Source organism: Dermacentor albipictus, chromosome 3, assembly GCF_038994185.2.
Source record: "Dermacentor albipictus isolate Rhodes 1998 colony chromosome 3, USDA_Dalb.pri_finalv2, whole genome shotgun sequence".
Classification (NCBI taxonomy): Eukaryota; Metazoa; Arthropoda; class Arachnida; order Ixodida; family Ixodidae; genus Dermacentor; species Dermacentor albipictus.
This window is the reverse complement of record NC_091823.1, coordinates 163616731-163639657: the sequence shown is the minus strand read 5'-3', so window position 1 is coordinate 163639657 and position 22927 is coordinate 163616731. Positions and strand designations below refer to the sequence as shown.

The window sequence follows — 22927 nt, the reverse complement described above, 5'->3', positions numbered from 1 at the left end:
AGCTTTTGCATTTTTTTACAGTACAAAAATAAACATGTGCCAACAAGTACAATTTTCACCCTCTTCAGAAGGCAAGAATTCGATGGCAAACAAAGTGATGCAAATTAAGAGTTCATTGTTTCCATTAGGAAGATGTGGACTTTGAAAAAGTGCGTACCTTGTACTTGTCGACAGTGTCCAGGATTTCTGCAGGAGTCAGCTTGGCCGATACGATAGCGCAACAAGTGCCATCCAGCAAAGCTGCCATGACGAACGCCATACCCGACACGTGTGTAATCGGCAATGTGCCAAAAAAGATGTCTCCTTCGTCCCACGGTAAGTTTCCCCTGCGTGAAGATGTACACTGAGCGCTGCAGTCACAACCGTGTCCACTTTTCCTCACCAAAAACAAATTGCTATTTGTACAACATTCTACGCTTCAGTAGCTGTCTAACCGGTGTTCCACTAGCACTGCGTATTTCTTTCAAATACACAGATAGTTTTTTTTTTTACTAAAGCAATATAAACCATAACAAATTCCTGACTGTACAGTGTCTACTTAATGCCAAAATTTCTGGGATTTACCGCATAGACTCGTGTAAGGGCAGCACCCTTTTTTACAATTTTGACGAAGTCCGGCCCTTACACGGAATCGATCCTCCTGGACAAAATGGTACCGGTCCTACCGGCGACTACTGCACACCTCGGATCCCCGAATGTACCATTGCATCAGAGGGCAACGCGCAGTTCTCAGGGCACATGGAAGTGCGCAGCGCACGAAAATTCGTCGATCCGCGTGCGCGGCATTGGTACACAACACGCGATTGCTCCTCCGATAATTTTTTTTCTCCAAATTTTGAGCTGCCAAGATGGTGTTGGGGTCCTTACGTGAGGATATACATATTCTATTTTGATTAGCAGTCGTACACGGAACTTCCAATGCGAGAACTTCGCCCGCTACTTCGCAAAAGAGACGCCATACCGAATTTGAGTAAATAGAATATCTCGCATACGCTGACTGGGGACATTATGCTTCAGAAAAATTCACTGACGATTACGATACACCCTAATACAAAGTTTGAGCACCGCTGTTTACGTGTTTCTTTTTCGAGATGTAAAGACAGGCGCGGAAAGCCTTTCTGTGTGGCACGTCGCAAACGGATCGAAGCGTGGCTCGACTGCCTTGCTAATCTGAAAATCAGAAAAGCCAGCGCTTGGTCGAAGCGTGGGTGCGTCGTCTGGGAGGTCCCCTGCCGCCGAGAGACCTCTCAGATGAGACGCGCCACTCGGGCGCCGTCTCGTAGCCATCGTCACCGCACTACACTTTTCTCCCCACGCTTTCGCCATACCGTCCTCCACTTTCCGCCTGACGGCTCCGCTAAAGCCTCTTAAACTTTGTAAAGTTGTGCCACGCTTTGAAGAATGCCACCTCCTCCTCGCGCGCTCTGGCCGAGGCCGACGCCGCGTCGCTATTGGCCTAACAGCATCACGTGGGCCTTCGGGCCGTGCATCAGCGCCATTTTTGCTCTAGAAGCGTCTACGGAGTGGCGAGGAGTGCATGTTGGCGCCGTTGCTACACTCGAGCGGTGTTGGCGGCGCCACGGTCGAGGGTGGAGCGTGAAAGGAGAAACGAGGAGTGAAGGCGGAGGAGGAGAGTGTCGCTACTTTACGAAGTTTAAGGAGCTTTAGGCTCCGCTTCTCCCTCCTCTACAGTTTCCTCCTCGCGCCTCCTCGCTCCTGCCCTTTTCACTTTTTCATACTTCACTGCACTCGTTCACTCGGTTGCGCCGCCGCCGATGACGCCGACGCTCGTCGCAGGAATGGACGCCTAAAGGTCTAACCACACGTAGCACGGGATACGCGTCTCGCTACCAGTACACGTAAGCGTACGAGTCTCCGAGTGCATGCGCGGGTGACAAGGGGAAGCGCGGCCAGCCACTCGATACGCGTACCCGTGCGCGCTTCACTGCGCGTAGAACAGGGCTGACAGACCAGCGGACCAGCGATGGCGGAAATGTTCGTCTTTGGGTTTGAAGAAAGTTTATCCTTAATTTCATTATGGCTAGCTTTTTCTATTTAATTTATCAATGTTAGAGCTATTATATGGTTTTTAAGTTGATAAATACGCGCCGTTTGTGTCTGCACATCCCTATGGCAAGCAAAGCTACATGAACCATCAACATCACGCGCGATAGCATCTGCTCGCCCACGACTGCAGTTGACAGCTGCGCGCGACTTCGCCCGACACAGCGGTCGAACCTTTGCTTAGCCGTTTGCTTCGCGGGCTTCAACGTTCTCTGCCCGCAATGTACCACATGAGAAAGCTTTTGCTGCTGCTGCTGCTCTTGCAAAGACGGCGGGGGCGCAGAAAGCGTCTGCAGCGACGTTGGTGGGTCCGGCCCGTCTTTCGGCGGCGTAAAGAAGAAAGACTTTACGGCTGTAACTTCTTTCCATTCGATGATCTACAGTCGTAGAACTAGGAGCCAGCGTTTGGAGATGGGGACTTATCTTCGTTGGGACAACAATTACTTATCAGCGTTTTTAAGTGCGCACATATACGAGACATAAGTGAAAGGGTTAAAATAGCAATGCGGGGACCGTACTTGCAGCGCGCGAACGCCACAATTTGCAGAACGGCACCGCGCTGTCGTTACAAGGTCCGTCCAGGTTGAAAGCAACGATCGAAATGATAACGTGACGTACGCCAACAGAGGGAACGACGAGAGCAGGTTGTACTTCCAAAAGCGCGAAAGCATAGGTGAAGATCGGGCTGATAAGCCACCGGATACGCGGTGACGATATTTCACGCCGTTTCAAGAGCCATCTGTCTAACCCTTGTATGCAGTACAACATACCATCACTAATTATTCAGTTTCAGAGGGAAAGAAGCATTCATTCTATTCAACAGACAATCTGTTAATAAAAGGGGTATTTTCCAGACCTTCATATACTAGAACAGAGGTGTAACCACTGCTGGAATACTAATTTGGAGCTCCCTTCATTATTAATAGTAGACCATACTTTTATACAGAGCTTGTGTAGCACTCTCTTGCACAAAATTTGGAAGAATTAAGTTTTGCAATAAACTTTCCGCTATATTTGATATTTTTTTCGATATGCAGCTTATTTTTTCTTCATTTGATTCGATATTCTATTCTAATTCTGCTATTCGGTATTAGCACACCCCTACAAAGGGAGTTAAGGACTTCTAGTTATGCTTGTGCATTTAGTGCACATGGATTCAAGAACACCTTTTTATATGTGTTGTTTGTCATATACGAACTTGTGAACGAGATAGGAGTTCCTATATTTTTTGTCTCTAGGAAGTGTGCCTGTAGAATATGAAGTGTAATGTGTTTCATGGTGACCTGGCAGGCTAAAATGCTGTGCGACTGCTTTCGGAAGTTTCTCGGCAGTGGCCGCACTGTTTTTGTTTAATATAATGTTGACAGGCTCTCCCCTTTTGCCGACACAGTGTTTGTATTCAAGCATATAAACAAAGCAGGGGGTAAAGTTTATCATGGCTAGTGGCTATGCCTGTGTGTCAGTGAAAAGTGTACAGCTACGTAGTAGTTCCATCATCCTCAGCGCAGCTGCGTTATACGCCTCTGGTAACACCATCGTCCTCATGCGCGCTTCATCATCCCATTATCGTCATATCGTTGTCATGTCATTGTAGCCACAATGCAGTCGTCATGCATATGCCGTTGTCTTCACGCATCATAGGCTGGCCCAGTAGTCCATGTTTTCTAATAGCTTGGGCGTCTAGGTTTCTGCGCGTGTTTGTGTGTAGGGCATGGGCCTTCTGTCAAGTAATGATGCACTATTTTTTACAGATGCAACGAATGCGTCAGGATGACCGCGGATTTTTCTACAAGTTTTTTTCCCATGACGCCGCAGCTCTTTGACACTATTGGGCTTTGTCGCAGAGGACCTCACACGGCAGCACTACATTCGAGAAATCTCTGGAGCCTGGAAAATGACTTGCTATAGCGTTGAGGTTTGTAAGGGATATTTCCCCTGCAGTAATAATGTGCAATTGGAGGAATACAAAAGAAAACCGTTTCTTTGTCATTTATAGTATAATTTATTTTATTTTATTTATTTATATAATACTACCCGACGCCTTTTGTTCAGCCAAAGTAGGGAGGGGTCACAAAACATTGAAGCAAAACAAAAGAAAGAACGAAGCAACTGACAATAAGCATGCACAAAAAATACTAATATATGATCTAGTTCATTACACGCAGCTAAATACTTATAAACTCATAAAAACATAAAGGATGGGACATAAAAAACTGATACAAAACAAGAGAAATAGTAATGAAGCTACTGACAATGCGCGTGAAAAAGGATACCTGAAAAACAAATTATCACATGATCACAGAGGCTGAAAGCTTGCACTTGGTGCATCAACAGTGTAGCAGTTCTAGCTAAATTAATCGAAAAACTTTGCCATCGAGTGATATCGCACAAAAGCTACCTCAACGCTTTTGACCTTGCGCAACTTGTAAAACATGCATTCAGGAATGCTCGCACATGTAGCATAAATAAAGGTGGTAGCTAACTTACGCATAAGAATTTTGATCGTATGTCACCAAATAAGTGGCCCCAAAGCCATGGAAATCATTGTAAAGAAAAGTCATGTCATTATAATTAATTTGCGAACAATTGAGACATGAGTACAATTTTTTTTCCAACTTGCATTCCAGCTACTTGGCATCCGGGCAAGACACAAAAGACGTTGTCTTTGCTTACCGTGTGGGGATTGAGACGGCTAGACTGCAATGGTGTGTAAGTCGTATTGTGACGATCGTGTCTGCATAGTATTAAACTGCTGCACAGCACGATAACTGGTAACTTCGTTAGACAGGATACCGGTAAGCTATCGCAGGAGACGAAAGATCTGATTAAGAAACGCCAGTGCATGAAAGCCTCTAAACCTACAGCTAGAATAGAGCTGGTAGAACTTTCCAAGTTAATCAACAAGCGTAAGACAGCTGACATTAAGGGAGTATAATATGGATAGAATTGAACATGCTTACAGGAACGGAGGAAGCCTAAAAGCAGTGAAGAAGAAACTAGCAATTGGCAGGAATCAGATTCATGCGTTAAGAGACAAAGCCGGCAATATCATTACTAACATGGATGAGACAGTTCAAGTGGCTGAGGAGTTCTATAGAGATTTATACAGTACCAGTGGCACCCACGACGATTATGTAAGAAAGAATAGTCTACAGGATTTGACATCCCACAAGTAACGTCGGAAGAAGTAAAGAAAGCCTTGGGACTTATGCAAATGGGGAAGGCAGCTGGGGAGGATCAGGTAACAGCAGATTTGTTCAAGTATGGGCGGCAGATTTTTCTAGAAAATCTTGCCACCCTGTATACGCAATGCTTCATGACCTCGAGCGTACCCGAATCTTGGAAGAACGTTGTCGTTGGATTTTCGCCATTCCAACTTTGTCTTACGGCTCTCGCCATGCTGATGTGATCCATCGTCGTAATACGCTCGCTGTCATACGTTAGTCGTAATAGTTCCATCATCCTCAGCGCAGCTGCGTTATACGCCTCTGGTAACACCGTCGTCCTCATGCGCGCTTCATCATCCCATTATCGTCATATCCTTGTCATGTCATTGTAGCCACAATGCAGTCGTCATGCATATGCCGTTGTCTTCACGCATCATAGGCTGGCCCAGTAGTCCATGTTTTCTAATAGCATGGGCGTCTAGGTTTCTGCTCGTCGTCATGATTCCCTCGTGGTCCTTGCATCGTTGTGAATCCAGCTTTCTGATCCGACTGCATTGATGCCGACGTCGTCACGCCATCTTCACCATACAGTGATTATGAATGCGTTATCAAACCGTCATCGCGATACGGCCGTGTACGTCTCATCGTCTTCACTCCAGCTTGGTCTTCCTACTTTCGTCACACCATTTTCGTCATACACTAGGTGTCACGAACCACCTCTAAGAAGTTACGACTAGGACGCACTTCCTCCAAGATGCGGGCACAGAAGAACAACTAGCAGACAGAGGATGCAGGTGAGAGTATCCACGCCATCTTCTCCAGATGCCTGTCTTGGCGACGCTGTGCACATCTTACTATCAGTATCACTTCGTGATGAAACTGGCATGGGTTCTAAGTACGGTTTATCCGATGCCACAATCCTCTCCTGGTAGCAGGAGTACCAGCCCTATATTAATGAATAGACCTGTCCACAGGACCAGTAGGCCAATCCGAGGATTGCCTGCTGAGCGTGATCATCTCTCCGAAACAACATCGGCTTCCCCACGAATCGGCATGGAAGGACTTCTTTCAGAAGGAACATCGACGCCTCCACGGACCATTATGCAAGGTACTGCTACAACGGCCACTCAGTGCCTGCTTCAGTATCCACGAGTGCCGAAATTGTTCCACGCAGATATCTTCGAAGATGTAGAAGACTGGTTCGCTAAGTTTGAGCGCGTTGCAGTGATCAACTAGCGGAGACACGCGACAAAGACGAGAAGCATGTACTTTGGCATGAAGAACGGCGCTCGAACTTGGTATGATAACCTAGAAGGGCTCAATAAATAGTCCCTCGATTTCCGCCAATCCTTGCTGCAAATCTTCAAGAATGCTGATCGCCGCAAACGACCCAAACAGGCGCTCCCCTTCCATACCATCTGCTGATGTGAGTGTGACGTCGTACGTGGAGGATATGAGGCACGTCTTTCATCGGGTGGACTCAAACATGTCAGAGGAAAAGAAGCTGCGCCATTTGATGCGTGAGATTAAGGAACAGCTATTTGCTGACCTTGTTCGAAGCGCACAGAAGACCGTGGCTGAATTCTTGACGGAAGCCACCACGATGAGAGCGCTCTTTCACTGCCGGACTACCGCTCAGCTCCGTATGAGAGGCAAGCGAACGCTGCTTTACCGACAGAGCCTATTGCCTTTGGAAACATCGACTTTATTCTGGACGTTATGCGCTTTGTGGTGCGTGATGAGCTTCAATGAATATGCTGTCCTCTTCAGCCCCGCTTGGTTCCATTTCTGCTCTCGTGCAAAATGAAGTTCAGCAAGCCATCCAAGACTCCGTTCCAAGCAGCAGTGCGCCGCCTCTGTTAGCACAGTTGCAGTGTGTAGCATATAAGTAAGTTTAGGAGCGAGCCTCTGTTGCCGCTCCAACGCCTTTCGCTCCCGCCAAGTCTTACGCCACGTCATACGTCCCGTCATGCTCCCATCCGGCCAACCGATCCAACGCATGGGGGATCGACGCCCGGTCCAGAGGAAATCTGACGTCTGGCATACAGCGGCAGAGAGGCCTGCAGAGAGGCCTGATGTCACTGTGGCGAAGCAGCTCATCTATACCGCGAATTGCCCTACCGTCGGCTCGGACTGCAAGCTTTCACCACGGATTCACCGAGACCGAGGCGACAAAGGAATACTGGAATTAGCGGAGTAATCCAGTGTTCCCATGGAGGCAATCTTGCTCACTGTCTCCTAGGCCATCTTGCCCAGCACCTCCAAGCCCTCAAATAGAAGCGCAGGGACGGTCGCCAAACCTTCGCCGGGAAAACTAACAAGAGCGACCTTCGGGGGTGAGTCCGCTAAACATCACCTCCCATCGACGCCAGTGCGGTCTATTCAACACAATTCAACGACAACAGCAACTTAGCTCTGACAAATTCTCGTTAAACATACATGTTGTGCTCAGCGGCCACAATATTAACGCGTTATTGGATACAGGTGCCGACTACCGATAATCCAGGAATCTAGCGACAAAATTTAGAAAGGTTATTACGCCTTAGTCTGGTACGCAACTTTGTACTTCTGGCAGGCATATCGTAACACTGTAGGGCATGTGTACATTGAAAGTACAAATTGGTGGGTCTGCGTTTCCGGCAATTCGCCTTATGCTCCGCAATTGTTCTCGGGATCTCATCTGGGGCATCGACTTTGTGTGAGAGTATGGAGCCGTTGTGGACCTCCGAGAGCGCACAGTCACCGTCTCGGCAAAAAGAGCAGCGAACAGCCTCGACAATCGCCGTCGTAGCGTGCTTCAGGTTTACGCTGACGGTATAGCGTTACCACCAGGCGCAAGTGCCCTGGTAGCCGTCCTGTGGGACTATCGAGGTCACGGCGAAGCTGTTGCAGAGGACAATTTTTCTCTTATGCCGAGTCATGGTGTATGTGCCGCCCGCAATCTCGTCATGCTTCGAGGTGCACGTACTTCGCTTCTCGTGATGAATTTCGGCCAGAAACATCGGTACCTACTTCGTCGTAGTGCTATTGCTTTTGCTGAGCAAGTAGTAGGTGTTGCTCTGTTCTTGCTAAGATGTTTGCGTCTATCACAATGGACGGCCAAGACCCGTCACGCAGCAATATTGAAATCAATTCAGGCCCTTCGGAGGAAAAGCTGAAAGCACTGCATGAGTTGCGACTTTGGTTCAAGGAGTGCTTCGCATCTACTTCTAACATACGTCAGACACCCATCACGGGGCACCAACGTATCGCATATCACGATTCCCGTCCTATATGACAACTGTCTCACAGAAATTCGGCGAATGGCCGCAACACGATTAATACACAAGTAACACTAATGTGACAAGTAAAACCAATGGCTCCAGACAGGCCGCGATTGAGATATGAACGTGGCAACGTTTAACGCTAGAACGTTATCTAGTGAGGCGAGTCTAGCAGTGCTATTCGAGGAATTAGAGGGCAGTAAATGGGATATGATCGGGCTCAGTGAAGCTAGAAGAACAAAAGAAGCATATACAGTGCTAAAAAGCGGGCATGTCCTGTGCTACCGGGACGCGTATTTGGAATATCCAGAAGGTACAACGCATGGCAACCGCAGCACCACGCTATTGGCTTACGAGCCTGCGGGACGCCGTGATGTCACTCCTAGCAACGGCGCCAAGCGATAACTCTCGTTCCCGGTGCTCTCCGTACAAAAATCCCTCACGTGACCTGATAATAGGTGCCTAGGGACAGGATTGTTTACGGTTTTTGAGAAGGCATGATGGTGGCGCCGAGCGACGCCGTGGCGTGTTCGTTCTCGGCATGTTCGTTCTCCGGCTCGCGCGGACCGTGCGTTGTTCGACGTTGCTTATGTGATCGTGCTTGCGTTGCTTGTGTGTTGGTGGTAGGTTCTGTGTTACTTGGCGGAAAGCCGCGAGTAGTGGTGGTGCGGCAGTGCGACTTTCGCCTCGGTGAGCTCTGGCAGTACAGAATCTGCCTTGTGACCCGTGCTTCTAGCGCCTCGGCAGCGAAGTTCTGCGAACCGCGATGTGGCGTCGCCGTGTCCGACTTTGCTTAACGGACATTGAGGGTTGTGCTGCTCGCTACAAGTCATGTAAATGCGACTGCGTCGATCGCCCATGCACTGTTCAGCGCTGATTGTGTACACAATTAAGTGTGCTGTGCTTGAAACGAGTGGTGCAGCCGTGCAGCGGGGGGTGGTGGAGGAGCAGAGTGGCTTAGGGGTCTCCATTTGCACGTTCACAGATATGTGCTCCCGTTTTGGTCTCATTAGCGGCTGTCGCGCGATTGTGGTGTGCTCCTTGCCTAGTATGAAGTTTACGATGCTAACACACAGCATGTTCGCGTTTTTCCGTGCTATGTGTCATTTGCATGATGACCGAGTTGAAAACAAGGCATATGTCTGTGTTGTTTGCATTTGTGTGTTGTAAATTACTTCCTATTGTGGAAGTTCTGGCAGTCTTAAACATAAACGTAAACATATAAACATATTTCTGTGTGTCTGAAATTTTGAATTTCCCATAATAGCCTTTACGACTGATAAGCGGGCTACACAGCCTGTGTGAATCAGCTACCTTTTGTTGCGACCCTCTTCCATGTGGTAGACTGATGCATGGTGCGCGTTTATTTCTGTACTGTTGTAAAAACCATTTGTTTATTCACCCATGGAGTACAAATGTACTGCTTCTTCGCCGCAGTACATTTTAGTTGCGCGCTGAAGGATACTAAAAGTGGGAGGGGACCGCTATCACCCAGCATAGTATGTCCACTCAGGTGACCTGAGAGGCGGCGGTTGCGCGAGTGTATAATTAAAGAACTCTTTTTATGTCCAGTGACAGTGGCCCCTTTCCCCTTTAGTATGCTTCACCGCAGTACATAGGAGTATTGCGAAAAAGGTAATCTTAAAAAGCTCAATTATGCAACGTTTCTTTCGTAGCTTGCTACACCGCAATACAGGGGTGTAGCATCGTGCAGTAAAGCATAATAAGAGTGGAAAGGGCACATAGGTTTACTCATTATTTTCAATTGTGATATAATTTGCAAGTGCATCTGTGCTCTTGGTAAGCTTTATTGACAATTCTTTGTACATTACAAATTCATATTGCCAGGAAGCTTACTAAGGCACATTCGCCATATTGTAATGCATTATTCACCTTCAATGCAGGAGCACAATGCGGATTCATGCCTATGCTTCTGGCTGGACTGCACGTGCTCTTTGAGAACTGATTCGTTGTTCATAAGTGCACTGGTACTTACTCTAAACTGGAGGGCTGAAGTTGATACGGAAGCACAATCTTTATTAAGAAGACAAGATGTTGCCAAGATGGTTGTAGCACAGTTTTTTTTTTCTTCGAGGTACCTTTTCTACTAGAAGCTTCCATTGCAGTGTTTCGATCCTCTTTGAGCCAGCACATAGTCTATATAAACATCGGACACCGATTGGGAACATCACCTATGCTCTCTGCAGTAAGCTGCGCACAGGATAAGTTCATGCCTATCTATAGAAAAAAATGTAGCATGACCAGACTAAAAGGGGGTGGGCTGCAGCAATACTAAGTGTTAAATGTTGCCTTATCCTTTCTGTTGAGTTTTCTGTTTTGTGCTTTTTATTATGGATCCTCCACAATAACCATTAGAGTGCCGAACGTGAGCTTGTTGGTCTCAGATCTCATGGTTGTTACTAACAAAACAGTGTGATAAACAAACAAGGGCTTGGAGGCATCCTGTCACCTTGCTTATCTCATGGTGTTGCTTCATGAGCACCGTAGGCCTCCAGACCAACTAGGAAGGGAAATTTGTTGCAATCACTTCAGAACTGTATTGCAACCAAACGAACAGTGCTCTCAATGACAACATTTGGACAGTAGAGTGCTTGCACCCAGCAAAGTCTAAGAAGGAAGCATTCAGGATGTGCAAGTGGGCCTTTTGAAGCTGGCATCATTGTTGAAGGGGCTTTGCCTGCTACCCTCTTTATGGATACACAAAGATGATTTCCTCTTTGAGAGGGATTGTTTCAGATGTCGTTACATGGCAACAATGCTGGGTGTATAGTAGCAGAGAAGCTTGTCTTTGCCCACTGTCAATAATATGTTCCTTTTCCAGTTCCTGTGGAAGTGCCTACTTTTTGTACACAAAGTGCTCTCCATGCATGCATGCATTTTTAGCTTGTAAAGATGTCTATTACCCTTTGCCTCAAGCTGGTCCTTGTTGATGTCACCCAAGAAGGCATTGTGGAGTATGGCGATGCGCACTTACAAATCAGTGTTGATGCCAGTGAAACCAGATTAATGGAGCTGCCATTTATTTCTGTCCACTCCATCTTCATCCAGTTACAATGAGCAGTTCTTTGTCCAAACAGAAGGCATATGTAGTTGGTCATGCATAGCCTACGCACTAAGACTTGTTGGCGTGCCTGAGAACCTTAGCAGTGTCTATATGCAAAAACATTCTGATGTGTTGATGACTTCCTTCTCTTTATCACCCTTTGCCTGATGAAGCCAGCAACTTGGTCACCCGCCGTGGTTGCTCAGTGGCATGGTGTTGGGCTGCTGAGCACGAGGTCACGGGATCGAATCCCAGCCACGGTGGCCGCATTTCGATGGAGGCGAAATGCGAAAACACCCGTGTACTTAGATTTAGGTGCACGTTAAAGAACCCCAGGTGGTGGAAATTTCCGGAGTCCTCCACTACGGCGTGCCTCATAATCAGAAAGTGGTTTTGGCACGTAAAACCCCATAATTCAGCAACTTGGTCAATTAGATGTACAACAGGCTTCCCATTAGTTTTCTCAGCGTCTCCTTTACCAGGGTGCTGCTCATAGATATCTGTTTTCTTGACCTTGCACTGCACTTAAACCATGGCCACACCTGCTGAACCTATAGTATGCGATCAGAAAAGTGCTATACATCACGTTGCTCCAAACTCATGACATGCGCTACAAGGCCTTGTGGAACACCCTCATTAATTTCCGCCCTCATCATACTGTATGAAGTTTCACATGACAAGTGCGACAATTAACATCTGCTGGTTTTTCAGTGCTATTCCTGTCCAGCTTGCTGAAAGCTGTCCCGAGTGTTTCAAAAGCAAGACTGCTGTCGGACAAGAAGTGCATAAAGCAAGGGTAGCAATAACCATATATGTCACACAAAATGAAGGTCACTGAGTGTACAGGCGATTTAATTCTTATCCAACAAGCTTGGTTCTCCCTTTGCAAGTGAGTAAACCCAACTTGCCCCAAAGACATGGCCTGTGACAAACTATGTGCCAGATGCTGTGTCCCCTGCAAAGCCGAAGATGTGTACAACATCCTGACACCCGTAGTGGCTTCTACACTGGGCAAACAGGCTACTACAAGAATGACCGCCTCTAATAATATGCTAATAACATGAAAACGTGCAGAGATTTGGCTATTCATTGGGTCCAACTGCAGGTGCAAGCCACTCTTCCACCAGATTTGTGTTGTTCACAGGAATTGGAGCTATACAAATGCAGACAAAAACAGTGATGTTTGAAAGTAGTTGAGTTCAACTATATTCTGCACAAACAGTGCTACTTACAGCGCCGGTACCTTGTAGCTACATTTCATGGCTGTCCCGCCATTCAAAGGCACTATTCTTGAATTATTAACTTCTATTTATACTTATGGTGGCCACATATTGCAAGTACATATCTACATTTGTGCAATATGGTTAAATGATGTCAACTATGATAGCCATTCCTAATCCGAGATGCAACAAAAGAACTAATATAGACAACAAATTGCAATTCAAGAAGACAACCCGTGCACAGGATAAGTGATAGACTTCCTTTTATTGAACAAAAGTCACGTGTCACACGTCACCAGCAGTGGGTAGCAAACTTGCAAGCTTGGGTGACAGAGGCAAAACTTAGCAAAATGCTACACTCATACTCAAATGTATAATGGCCTGACACAATAAACTACATTATATTGTACTGAATGAAAGGGCAAGACTCCATCCAAGAACACATTACGGCACAACATAATTGACATGGTGTAAAAGATGTTAACACGCCTTCCCCATAAAAAAAGAAACACTGAAAACATGCCTTAAAGGGCAATGTGCAGTGTCTGAAAGCAAGGAAAAACAACCCAAAAAAGGTTTCGCTAAGTCTTTCAATGATTAAAATTGTCAAACTGTCTTGTCACTTCTTAATGGATCTGCATTGTGTACTAGGGTGTTCTGATAAGGCAGTTTCAGCACGTGTATTGGAAAGCAGTGTTCCCAGTCTGTGCCCAATATTTCGAATTTAAAGAGGGTCAGGCTGCCTTTCAAAGATGTACATTTTAATTTATAAAACAGAAAAAGGCAAGCAAAATTGCTGTGCTTTAGAAATTCACTTAAAGCAGTGCTAGTAAATTAAAGTATTAGTTTTCACTTATACAGCTTTCCACCTCTAACATTGTTTATCCCAGTTGTAAAAAGATGGGAATTTCTTTTTGAACAGAACTTTTTAAACTATATTTAACAGGCGAACCAAATACATCATAAAAGTGGCATTTCGCATCTGCAACAACTTCAATGTACTTGAAATTCAGCATATTGGGACATGGAGGAAGCCATAAAAATGCAATAACGGCCCGAGAGAGTTCTCTGCAATTAGGTGAAGAAATTGGCACATACCTGCAACATTTATTGATATCTAGGGTGAACTTTAACATCCAATGCAATATAGGCTCTTTCGGGACTGTTTATAACGTTTTGTGCCAGCGCACATACGTTAAAACACTATTCAGTGCTTGCACGCCGTGTCGATGTATGCCGAATTGCATTAACAGGACGTGAGCAGCACAGTAATCGCAAGGGCGTTTTGTTTCCTCTTGAGGGCATCGCGCTGCGTATCATTAGTAGTAGTGGTGGAATACGACTCCATCTCACAGGTTCCGATCTTGTCAGCATGGTTTTCGCCCAGCGATCCTCGCAGCGTAAACTGTCGCACCGGCGTAGATCCCGATTCCTATCAATCGGTTGTCGGCATGGGTTTCGCCCAGCGATCCTCGCAGCGTAAATTGTCGCACCAGCGTAGATCGCGATTCCTATCAATCGGCAGGGCGGAGACGGCGCTTCGATGGATGGGACGGAAAGTCGCGTCACCCTCGGCTCGCGACCGCGCCAGCACACAGTTACGCCAGTTTCACGTAGCCGCGTCTGCGTGCCAGCCACGACAAAACGTTGGCCACGGCGTTGGCCACGACACGCAACAAGCTACGCGAAACCGCTGGTGATGAGAGTACGTTGTTAGGCATGACGCCACGGCGCGTCCCCGCAGGCGGCAGCCAATAGCGTGGCGCTGCGGTTGCCATGCGTTGTCCCTTCTGGATTTTCCAAATACGCTACCGGGACTTAGCGGAGAGGCGAGAACTAGGAGTCGGATTCCTGATTAATAAGAACATAGCGGGTAACATACATGAATTCTATAGCATTAACGAGAGTGTGGCAGGTCTCGTTGTGAACCTAATAAGAGGTACAAAATGAAGATTGTGCAGGTCTACGCTCCTACATCCAGTCATGATGACCAGGAAGTTGAAAGCTTCTATGAAGACGTGGAATCGGCGATGGGTAGAGTGAAAACAAAATACACTATACTAATGGGCGACTTTAATGCCAAAGTAGGCAAGAAGCAGGCTGGAGACAAGGCAGTGGAGGAATATGGCATAGGCACTAGGAATAGCAGGAGAGAGTTATTACTAGAGTTTGAGGAACAGAATAATATGCGGATAATGAATACCTTCTTCCGCAAGCGGGATAACCGAAAGCGCACGTGGAGGAGCCCGAATGGCGAGACTAGAAATGAAATAGACTTTGTACTCTGCACTAACCATGGCATCATACAAGATGTGGACGTGCTCAGCAAGGTGCGCTGCAGTGACCAAAGGATGGTAAGAAATCGAATTAGCCTAGACCTGAGGAGGGAACGGAAGAAACTGGTACATAAGAAGCTGATCAATGAGTTAGGGGTAAGAGGGAAAATAGAGGAATTTCAGATTAAGCTACAGAACAGGTATTCGGCTATAACTCAGGAAGAGGACCTTAGTGTTGAAGCAATGAACGACAATCTTGTGGGCATCATTAAGGAGTGTGCAATACAAGTCGGTGGTAACTCCGTTAGACAGGATACCTGTAAGCTATCGCATTAGACGAAAGATCTGATGAAGAAACGCCAATGTATGAAAGCCTCTAACCCTACAGCTAGAATAGAACTGGCAGAACTTTCGAAGTTAATCAAAAGGCGCAAGACAGCTGACATTAAGGAAGTATAATATGGATAGAATGGAACATGCTCACAGGAACGGAGGAAGCCTAAAAGCAGTGAAGAAGAAACTAGGAATTGTATGCGTTAAGAGACAAAGCCGGCAATATCATTACTAATATGGATGAGATAGTTCAAGTGGCTGAGGAGTTCTGTAGAGATTTATACAGTACCAGTGGCATCCACGACAATAATGGAAGGGAAAATAGTCTAAAGGAATTCGAAATCCCACAGGTGACGCCGGAAGAAGTAAAGAAAGCCTTTGGAGATATGCAAAGGGGGAAGGCAGCTGGGGCGGATTAGGTAACAGCAGATTTGTTGAAGGATTGTGGACAGATTGTTCTAGAGAAACTGGCCGCCCTGTATACGCAATGCATCATGACCTCGAACGTACTGAAATCTTGCAAGAACGCTAACATATTCCTAATGCACAAGGAAAGGGACGCCAAAGACTTGAAAAGTTACACACCAATCAGCTTACTGTCAGTTGTCTGCAAACTATTTACTAAGGTAATCGCAAATAGAATCAGGAACACCTCAGACTTCTGTCAAGCAAAGGACCAGGCAGGGTTCCGTAAAGGCTACTCAACGATAGACCATATTCACACTATCAATCAGGGGATAGAGAAATGTGCGCAATATAACCAACCCTTATATATGGCTTTCATTGATTACGAGAAAGCGTTTGATTCTGTCGAAATCTCAGCAGTCATAGACGCATTGCGGAATCAGGGTGTAGACGAGCCGTAGGTAAAAATACTGAAAGACATCTATAGTGGCTCCATAGCCACCGTAGTCCTCCATAAAGAAAGCAACAAAATCTCAATAAAGAAAGGCGTCAGGCAGGGAGATACGATCTCTTCAATGCTACGCACAGCGTGTTCACAGGAGGTATTCAGAGATCTCGATTGGGAAGAATTGGGGATAAAAGTTAATGGAGAATACCTTAGTAACTTGCGATTCGCTGATGACATTGCCTTGCTTAGTAACTCATGGGACCAATTGTAATGCATGCTCACTGACCTGGACAGGCAAACCAGAAGAGTGGGTCTAAAAAGTAATCTGCAGAAAACTAAAGTAATGTTTAAAAGTCTCGCAAGAGAACCGCAATTTACAATAGGTAGCGAGGCAGTGGAAGTGGTAAGGGAATACATCTACTTAGGATAGGTAGTGACGGCGGATCAGAATCATGAGACGCAAATAATCAGAAGAATAAGAGTGGGCTGGGGTGCGTTTGGCAGGCATTCTCAGATCATGAACAGCAGGTTGCCATTATCCCTCAAGAGAAAAGTGTATAATAGCTGTGTCTTACCAGCACTCACCTACGCGGCAGAAACCTGGAGGCTTACTAAAAGGGTTCTACTCAAATTGAGGATGACGCAACGAGCTATGGAAAGAAGAATGATGGGCGTAACGTTAACGGATAAGAAAAGAGCAGATTGGGGGAGACAACAAACGCGAGTCAATTGCATCTTAGTAGAAATCAAGAAAAAGAAATGGGCATGGGCAGGACATGTAATGAGGAGGGAAGATAGCCGATGGTCATTAAGGGTTACGGACTAGATTCCGAGGGAAGGGAAGCGTAGCAGGGGACGGCAGAAAGTTAGGTGGGCAGATTAGATCTGGAAGTTTTGAGAGACGGCATGGCCACATTTTGTACATGACCGGGGTTGTTGGAGAAATATGGGAGAGGCCTTTGCCCTGCAGTGGGCGTAACCAGGCTGATGATGATGATGATGATGATGATGATGATGATGATGATGATGATGATCTATACGCTCACCCTTCCACTGCGGTAACAGGCCACCGTTCCTTGTGTGGGTTGCCAATTTACAAGACCCGCACGGGTGACTGTCACGGAGGAGTCTCACTCTGCAGGAGTTTGATGCTACCATCGTCTGCAAATCGGGCCGCAAACAGGAAGATGCGGGCACGTTTTCATATGCTCCCGTAGAGCCTTGCAATAATGACATGGACCAAGAAAGCGGATTCTTCGGGGCTGTCATTACATTTTGTCTGATCTTGCGGCAGCGCAAGGACACTGAAATGCGCCTTCTCATCGATTACATAGAACCCACCCGACCTTCTGCCTTCAAAAGGGTACGTTGTACAAGCAAAACTCGAGTGCCAGGGACAAAGAGCTTCTGCTGGTTGCACCAGCCGACCTCCGTGATGACGTTCTCCTTGCCTATCATGATGAGCCCACATCTGGGTACGTGAGATTTTTACGTACTCTTGTTAGAGTAGGCACAGATGTACTACTGGCCAAGACTTTCTAGCATGGTCAAGCGTTGCGGGCAAAGCTGCCGCGAATGTGCACGCAGCAAATAGCCATCAATAATTACGGCCAACGGGGTTACTGCAATCCATCGGACAACCTAGCGCGCCATTTGATCAATTTGGCCTTGATCTGCCGGGGCCCTTTCCCTTATCAGCCAGCGTAAAGAAGTACATTATAGTCGCCAAAGACGACCTAACACGCTACGCCCGGAAGAAAGCTCTACAATATACGCCCCGGCCTACGAAGTTGCCAAGTTTATTAGAGATCGCACAGTGCTCAGACATGGTGCCCCATCATACGTGATCACCTGCAGAGGAACAGCCTTTACAGCCTAATTCATAGAGGATATCTTCAAGCTGAGCTGCACGCAGCTTCGCAAGGCGAATAGCTCTCATCCACACACCAACAGACCACACACACCACACCACAACAGACCACACACCAACAGACACCAACAAAGCCCACCGACAGACAACAGAAAGGTCATGCTGTCTTTATATGTACACGTCCAGCATAAAACATCGGACCACGTCCTGCCATACGTTACATTCACGTATGACACAGCTATTCAATAAACCACACGATTCGCGCCATTCCGTTTCGTCTGCAGGCGTAAGATCGAGGCGTTGATAGACGCGATGATAGACGCAATGTTTCCGCATGACATCGATCCTCACATACTTCCGACGCTGAGCTGCTTACTCAACACGCAGACAAAGCTCGTCGACTCACGCGCACACATCACAGTGCAGTAGCATGCAGGCACACGGCGCTACGACCTTCGGCATCGGCAAGCCGAATACGAGCCAGGTCACCAAGTCTGCGTGTGGTGCGTCGCCTCGGTGTCGAAAGCACCATACAATGCCAATCCACGTTGTTCGCCTCAAATCGTAGTTCGTGCGTTAAAGTGGTACATTCCTGACCACTGCCGCCTCCTACACTTTTACTTTGCAGAACGCCAAATGTTGTCCGACGCTTCCTATGCGCGCACAACTCTGTTGTTCTGTGCTTTCTAGTTTAGTAGACATCATGTCAAAGCGCTTCTTTTGGCGGGGGAAAAATGACACTAGGTGTCGCGAGCCAGCGCCATGATAGAAGTTACGACTGGGACGTACGCTGTGCAAGATGCGGGTGCTAAAGAAGATGAAGCGGAGACTGAGGACGCAGGCTTTGGAGTATCGACGACATCTCGTCCAGCTATCTGTCTTGCTGACACTGTGCACATCTTGAAGTGTCATTTCGTGATAATACATTCGTCGCCAGCCAGGTCCTCACATCGTGGCCATGCGGTTGTCGTCATTGCATAGTCGTCATAAAGGCACAATGCATTGGTTTTCATATTGTAGCGTCTTCGTCCAACAATCATCGCCATGCAGTCGTCGCGATCCCATGGCCCTCATGCCGAAGCCGTCGTGCTGTCGTCGTCATACCATTGTCATTATTTCAGGATTGTCATCTGATTAAACCATGCAGTCGTCGTCATACCGCCTCTATGCTTCCATGCATGTCATTCATTTGCCATCACATCGCCTTCACTGCGACTTCGTCGCAGTCTTCGTTATGGCGTCATGTGCATGGGCAACCTTGCCAAGCGAGTGCGTCAAACCTTGCCAAAGCGGACAGACAACAGAGGCAATGCATGTCTCACAGTCGCAGCCGAAATATGAACACTACAACTTTTAAACAAACCTGACATCAGCAATACAGTGCGTCGCTGCATCGCCTGGTTTCCAATCACACTACCATCGACAGTCATCCTAAGATGAGTTCTGTAATTTTATTTTCTAAATGTCGGTGTAACGCCCCCTCTCTAATTACCATTACAAAAACCACTATAATAAATTGCGAGCAGCTGAACACACCTTCTATATTAAAATGTTAGTCCGTATTTGTAAACATTTCCTGCATTTTTCATTATTTCTTGTTCTCTTTAGGCCATCGACAAAGTAGCGACGCAACTCTTGCCGATGCTTCCCACCGTGTGGAACGGAGCATACGAAGTGCATAAGGTTGTACAGTCCTTAAAAATAAGGCTCGTTGCCATTTTCCTACTGGCATGTACACAAATAGGCCGGTTGCTGATTTTGATATGTCTTACACTAATGTACAGCTGCGTCTCTTACCTCATCATGTAGTAGCATGCAACGAGATTGTAGTGCGTAATCTCAGCGCCCTTCGGCATCCCCGTGGTTCCCGACGTGTAGCACACAGCTAGAACGGTGCTACGAGGGTCGGCAATGGCACACTCGTGGAATTCTTGCTCGTCCAGCTTCAAAAAGTCGGAAGCAGACACAAAGCCCGTGGCACGACCCATGCAAAAAAAAGCCTGCGAGAGGTGCACATTCGAGTGCGAACGTTTTGCATATATAAGGCACTGAAAATGAATTACACTTACAGCCGAAGACACCACCAGACACACGTACGCGGCTAGTCGCGGTCTGGCACATATCTATTATAGACGAATTTAGGCAACGTCGTATTGTCCCCTGCGAGCATAATAAACTAGGATTGGTACGCGGGATAAAATGCTAGGTATAAATATTCTGGGGGGAGAATATTTCTTTGGCGCTAGGATTATTTCAACTGGTGCTCCAATTAAAGTGAGCCGGAAAACCTAGCTTTATGAGACACACGTGCTGTGTCTCATAAAGCTGACATCTTGGCTGACATCTGGGGGGCAGATTTTTCCCCAAAATGCGCCACGCATCTCTTGTCGAGGGTTGCCGGAAAGCTTTTATCTTGCATAGGTAACACACATTTCAATGTAATGTGTTCAAAAACTTATTTGTGACTACGTTCACTGTTGCTTTGACACTCATTGGCCGCAGCTTCAATGGTTACATTGTTTGGGGCGTAAATGGATTAGCCGTAACAATTTTTTTTTATTGTGCGCGGAATTTGAAACTGGTAAATTTCTCTCCAGAGCTTACAGTACAAGTTACGCCAATTACTTGGTGGTCAGATTTCCCTTCGGAATACAGGAAAATTTACGCAGGTGTTCCGTAAGTAAGCATGCGAGGCAGTTCGTAAACACGTGACCTCTTACCTTCATATTCAGTCTTGCGACTGCTGCCTTGACCTTCACGGCATACTGCTCGTCAGTGATGATATGCGTGCAGTCACCGTCTTCTGCATGGTAGCGGATTTCTCCTGCAAAGGCAATGTGCCAGCAACCACGCACTCAGTCGTTCGTTCCAACAAGGTTGCATTTACAAGGAACCTGACGTATTTGTTCATTGGCTATTGCAATCTTTTGGCAATGTCTATGATGCGGGTAGATATGCTGGGTGCGGCGGCTGCATTCTGATGGCGCTGCAAAATAAAACAATAGAGGTTCTTGCTGTTTCTGTGATACAGTCAAACCTTCAGGAGTCAGAGCGACACACTGATGGGAGCGAAACAAGAAAAGTAGTGCTGTACTTCAATGGCTGTTTACGCGGAAAACCGGTGATCATCGAGCGCCAGTGATCATCACTCATGCAAAGTAAAAATCGAAGTGAGAAATCAAGTTCAAAATTATTTACATGAACACTTTCTCTCTCAGTGCATGAAAAGGGCCGGTGACTAGGGAGGCCAGCCGCCCACAATTTAGCGAGCCAGTGCCTACCTTTGATTAAAATAATATTTCCCCAATGACAAACAGCGGGGCTTCAGGCAAAAAGCTTGTCACTTTAAAGGGTCTTATACAAAACACCAGTATCTTAGGAGTATAGCAAATTTCAGTGTCCTATGAAAGATATGTGTCTTGTAAATCTAAGCTTGCTTTGTTGTCAAAGATTTATATAATATGGTGTGTATTGTTTTAGGCGCGGTCTGTGCATTCGTCTGTAAAATTGTGAAATTCTGTATATGTATAGACACAATTCGAAGTACTTATGTTTATATATATATAGAACTTCAGGATACACTTGTTTATCTTCTGTACCTTCCTGGACTCGTGCACATAACTTTGTGTCAATGCTAACTTGCTTTTTCTTGAGATCTTGCGGTGATATTTTTTTTTTCTCGATTGCCGAGGATCACCCGTGCAACCTAAAGGCATGAACCTCTCCTATTACATTATGTCACAGAGAAAGTATCAAGCACTGAATATGTCCAACGTTCGGGTAAAACCTTTTCATGGTTAGTTTTCTTGCCGTGCTGTTTAGAAACACTGAACACAGAACATGACACAGACAGGAGCGCAAACTAACAACTGTTTTATTTCGCACACTTTAGCAGTACATTTACATGAGTGGGTTGATGACGGATCAACCTGCACCCCAAGACATCAAGCATTCGCCTCGCCTTTGCTTTTTTTCTCGCCAGAATGCATTGTTTGAATAACACCCAGGGTTAGATCCGTGAATGGTTGGCTCAAATATTCACCTTCGCTTGTCAAAAGCAAAAGCCTAAAACATAGAAAAGAAAGAATGTACAACCATGCAACTAGCCCAAGTCGCAGGATTTGTAAACTTTCCATCGGAGGGAAAGAGCGCCTCTGGCCCATGTAGCGTTTGCGACAGAAGGATGGACGGACGAATCGGCTAGCAATATACAGCTTTCGCTGTAATAGGAAAATAACGCGCATACGCGCTACACACTAAATATAAAGCCATATTTTGTCGACCGTTTTGTTAAAGTGTGCTATGTAAAACATATCTAAGGAGAATTTACGCAGTTTTCATAGCTTTAAGAAAAAGGTAACTATTCATAACTAATCAGAAAAAAAGAAAGCGTGAAATTGCTCGCATTCCAAGTGATAGCAGCTCAAAAATGTGTTATTCTGCGGACCACAATTTGTATACACGCCACTGTTTAGGTAAAGACAGAAAGATCTCAGTAAAGACTTTTATTAGATTGCCAATAACAGAAAAATTCCTTCTGAAATAGACACTTCGTTTTAACATAAGCACTTCGTCAACAATAAAAAATCAATAGCATTCGCCCTGAAATAATTGTCTTGATGATCACTGGCGCTTTCAGCTACCATCGTGCCAGCAAGAAAACCAAATTTCATTTGATGTTAGGCAATTACAAAAACTATTTCACCAAGGGCCTGTTTGGGCTAGGCTTTGTTTATGAGTTCTTCAAACTCATTAAACAATGATTGAATAATAATGAATTTTGATGGCGCAAGCGCGAGTTCTGGCCTAAAAGCGGG

The 22927-nt window shown here is 46.2% G+C and overlaps 1 protein-coding gene across 2 annotated transcripts in view; it reads right to left on the bottom strand.

The window, feature by feature from the left end:
* LOC135905166 (uncharacterized) overlaps positions 1 to 22927 on the bottom strand; it is a 96969-nt gene that overhangs the window by 52544 nt on the left and 21498 nt on the right. For both annotated transcript variants that reach the window (XM_065436179.2, XM_065436180.2), the window contains exons 2-4: positions 20831 to 20934; positions 19908 to 20110; positions 158 to 326 (exon numbers count right to left, since the gene is read on the bottom strand). In XM_065436179.2, coding sequence (XP_065292251.1) covers positions 158 to 326; positions 19908 to 20110; positions 20831 to 20934 — 476 coding nt within the window. The remainder of the gene's footprint in view (positions 1 to 157; positions 327 to 19907; positions 20111 to 20830; positions 20935 to 22927) is intronic.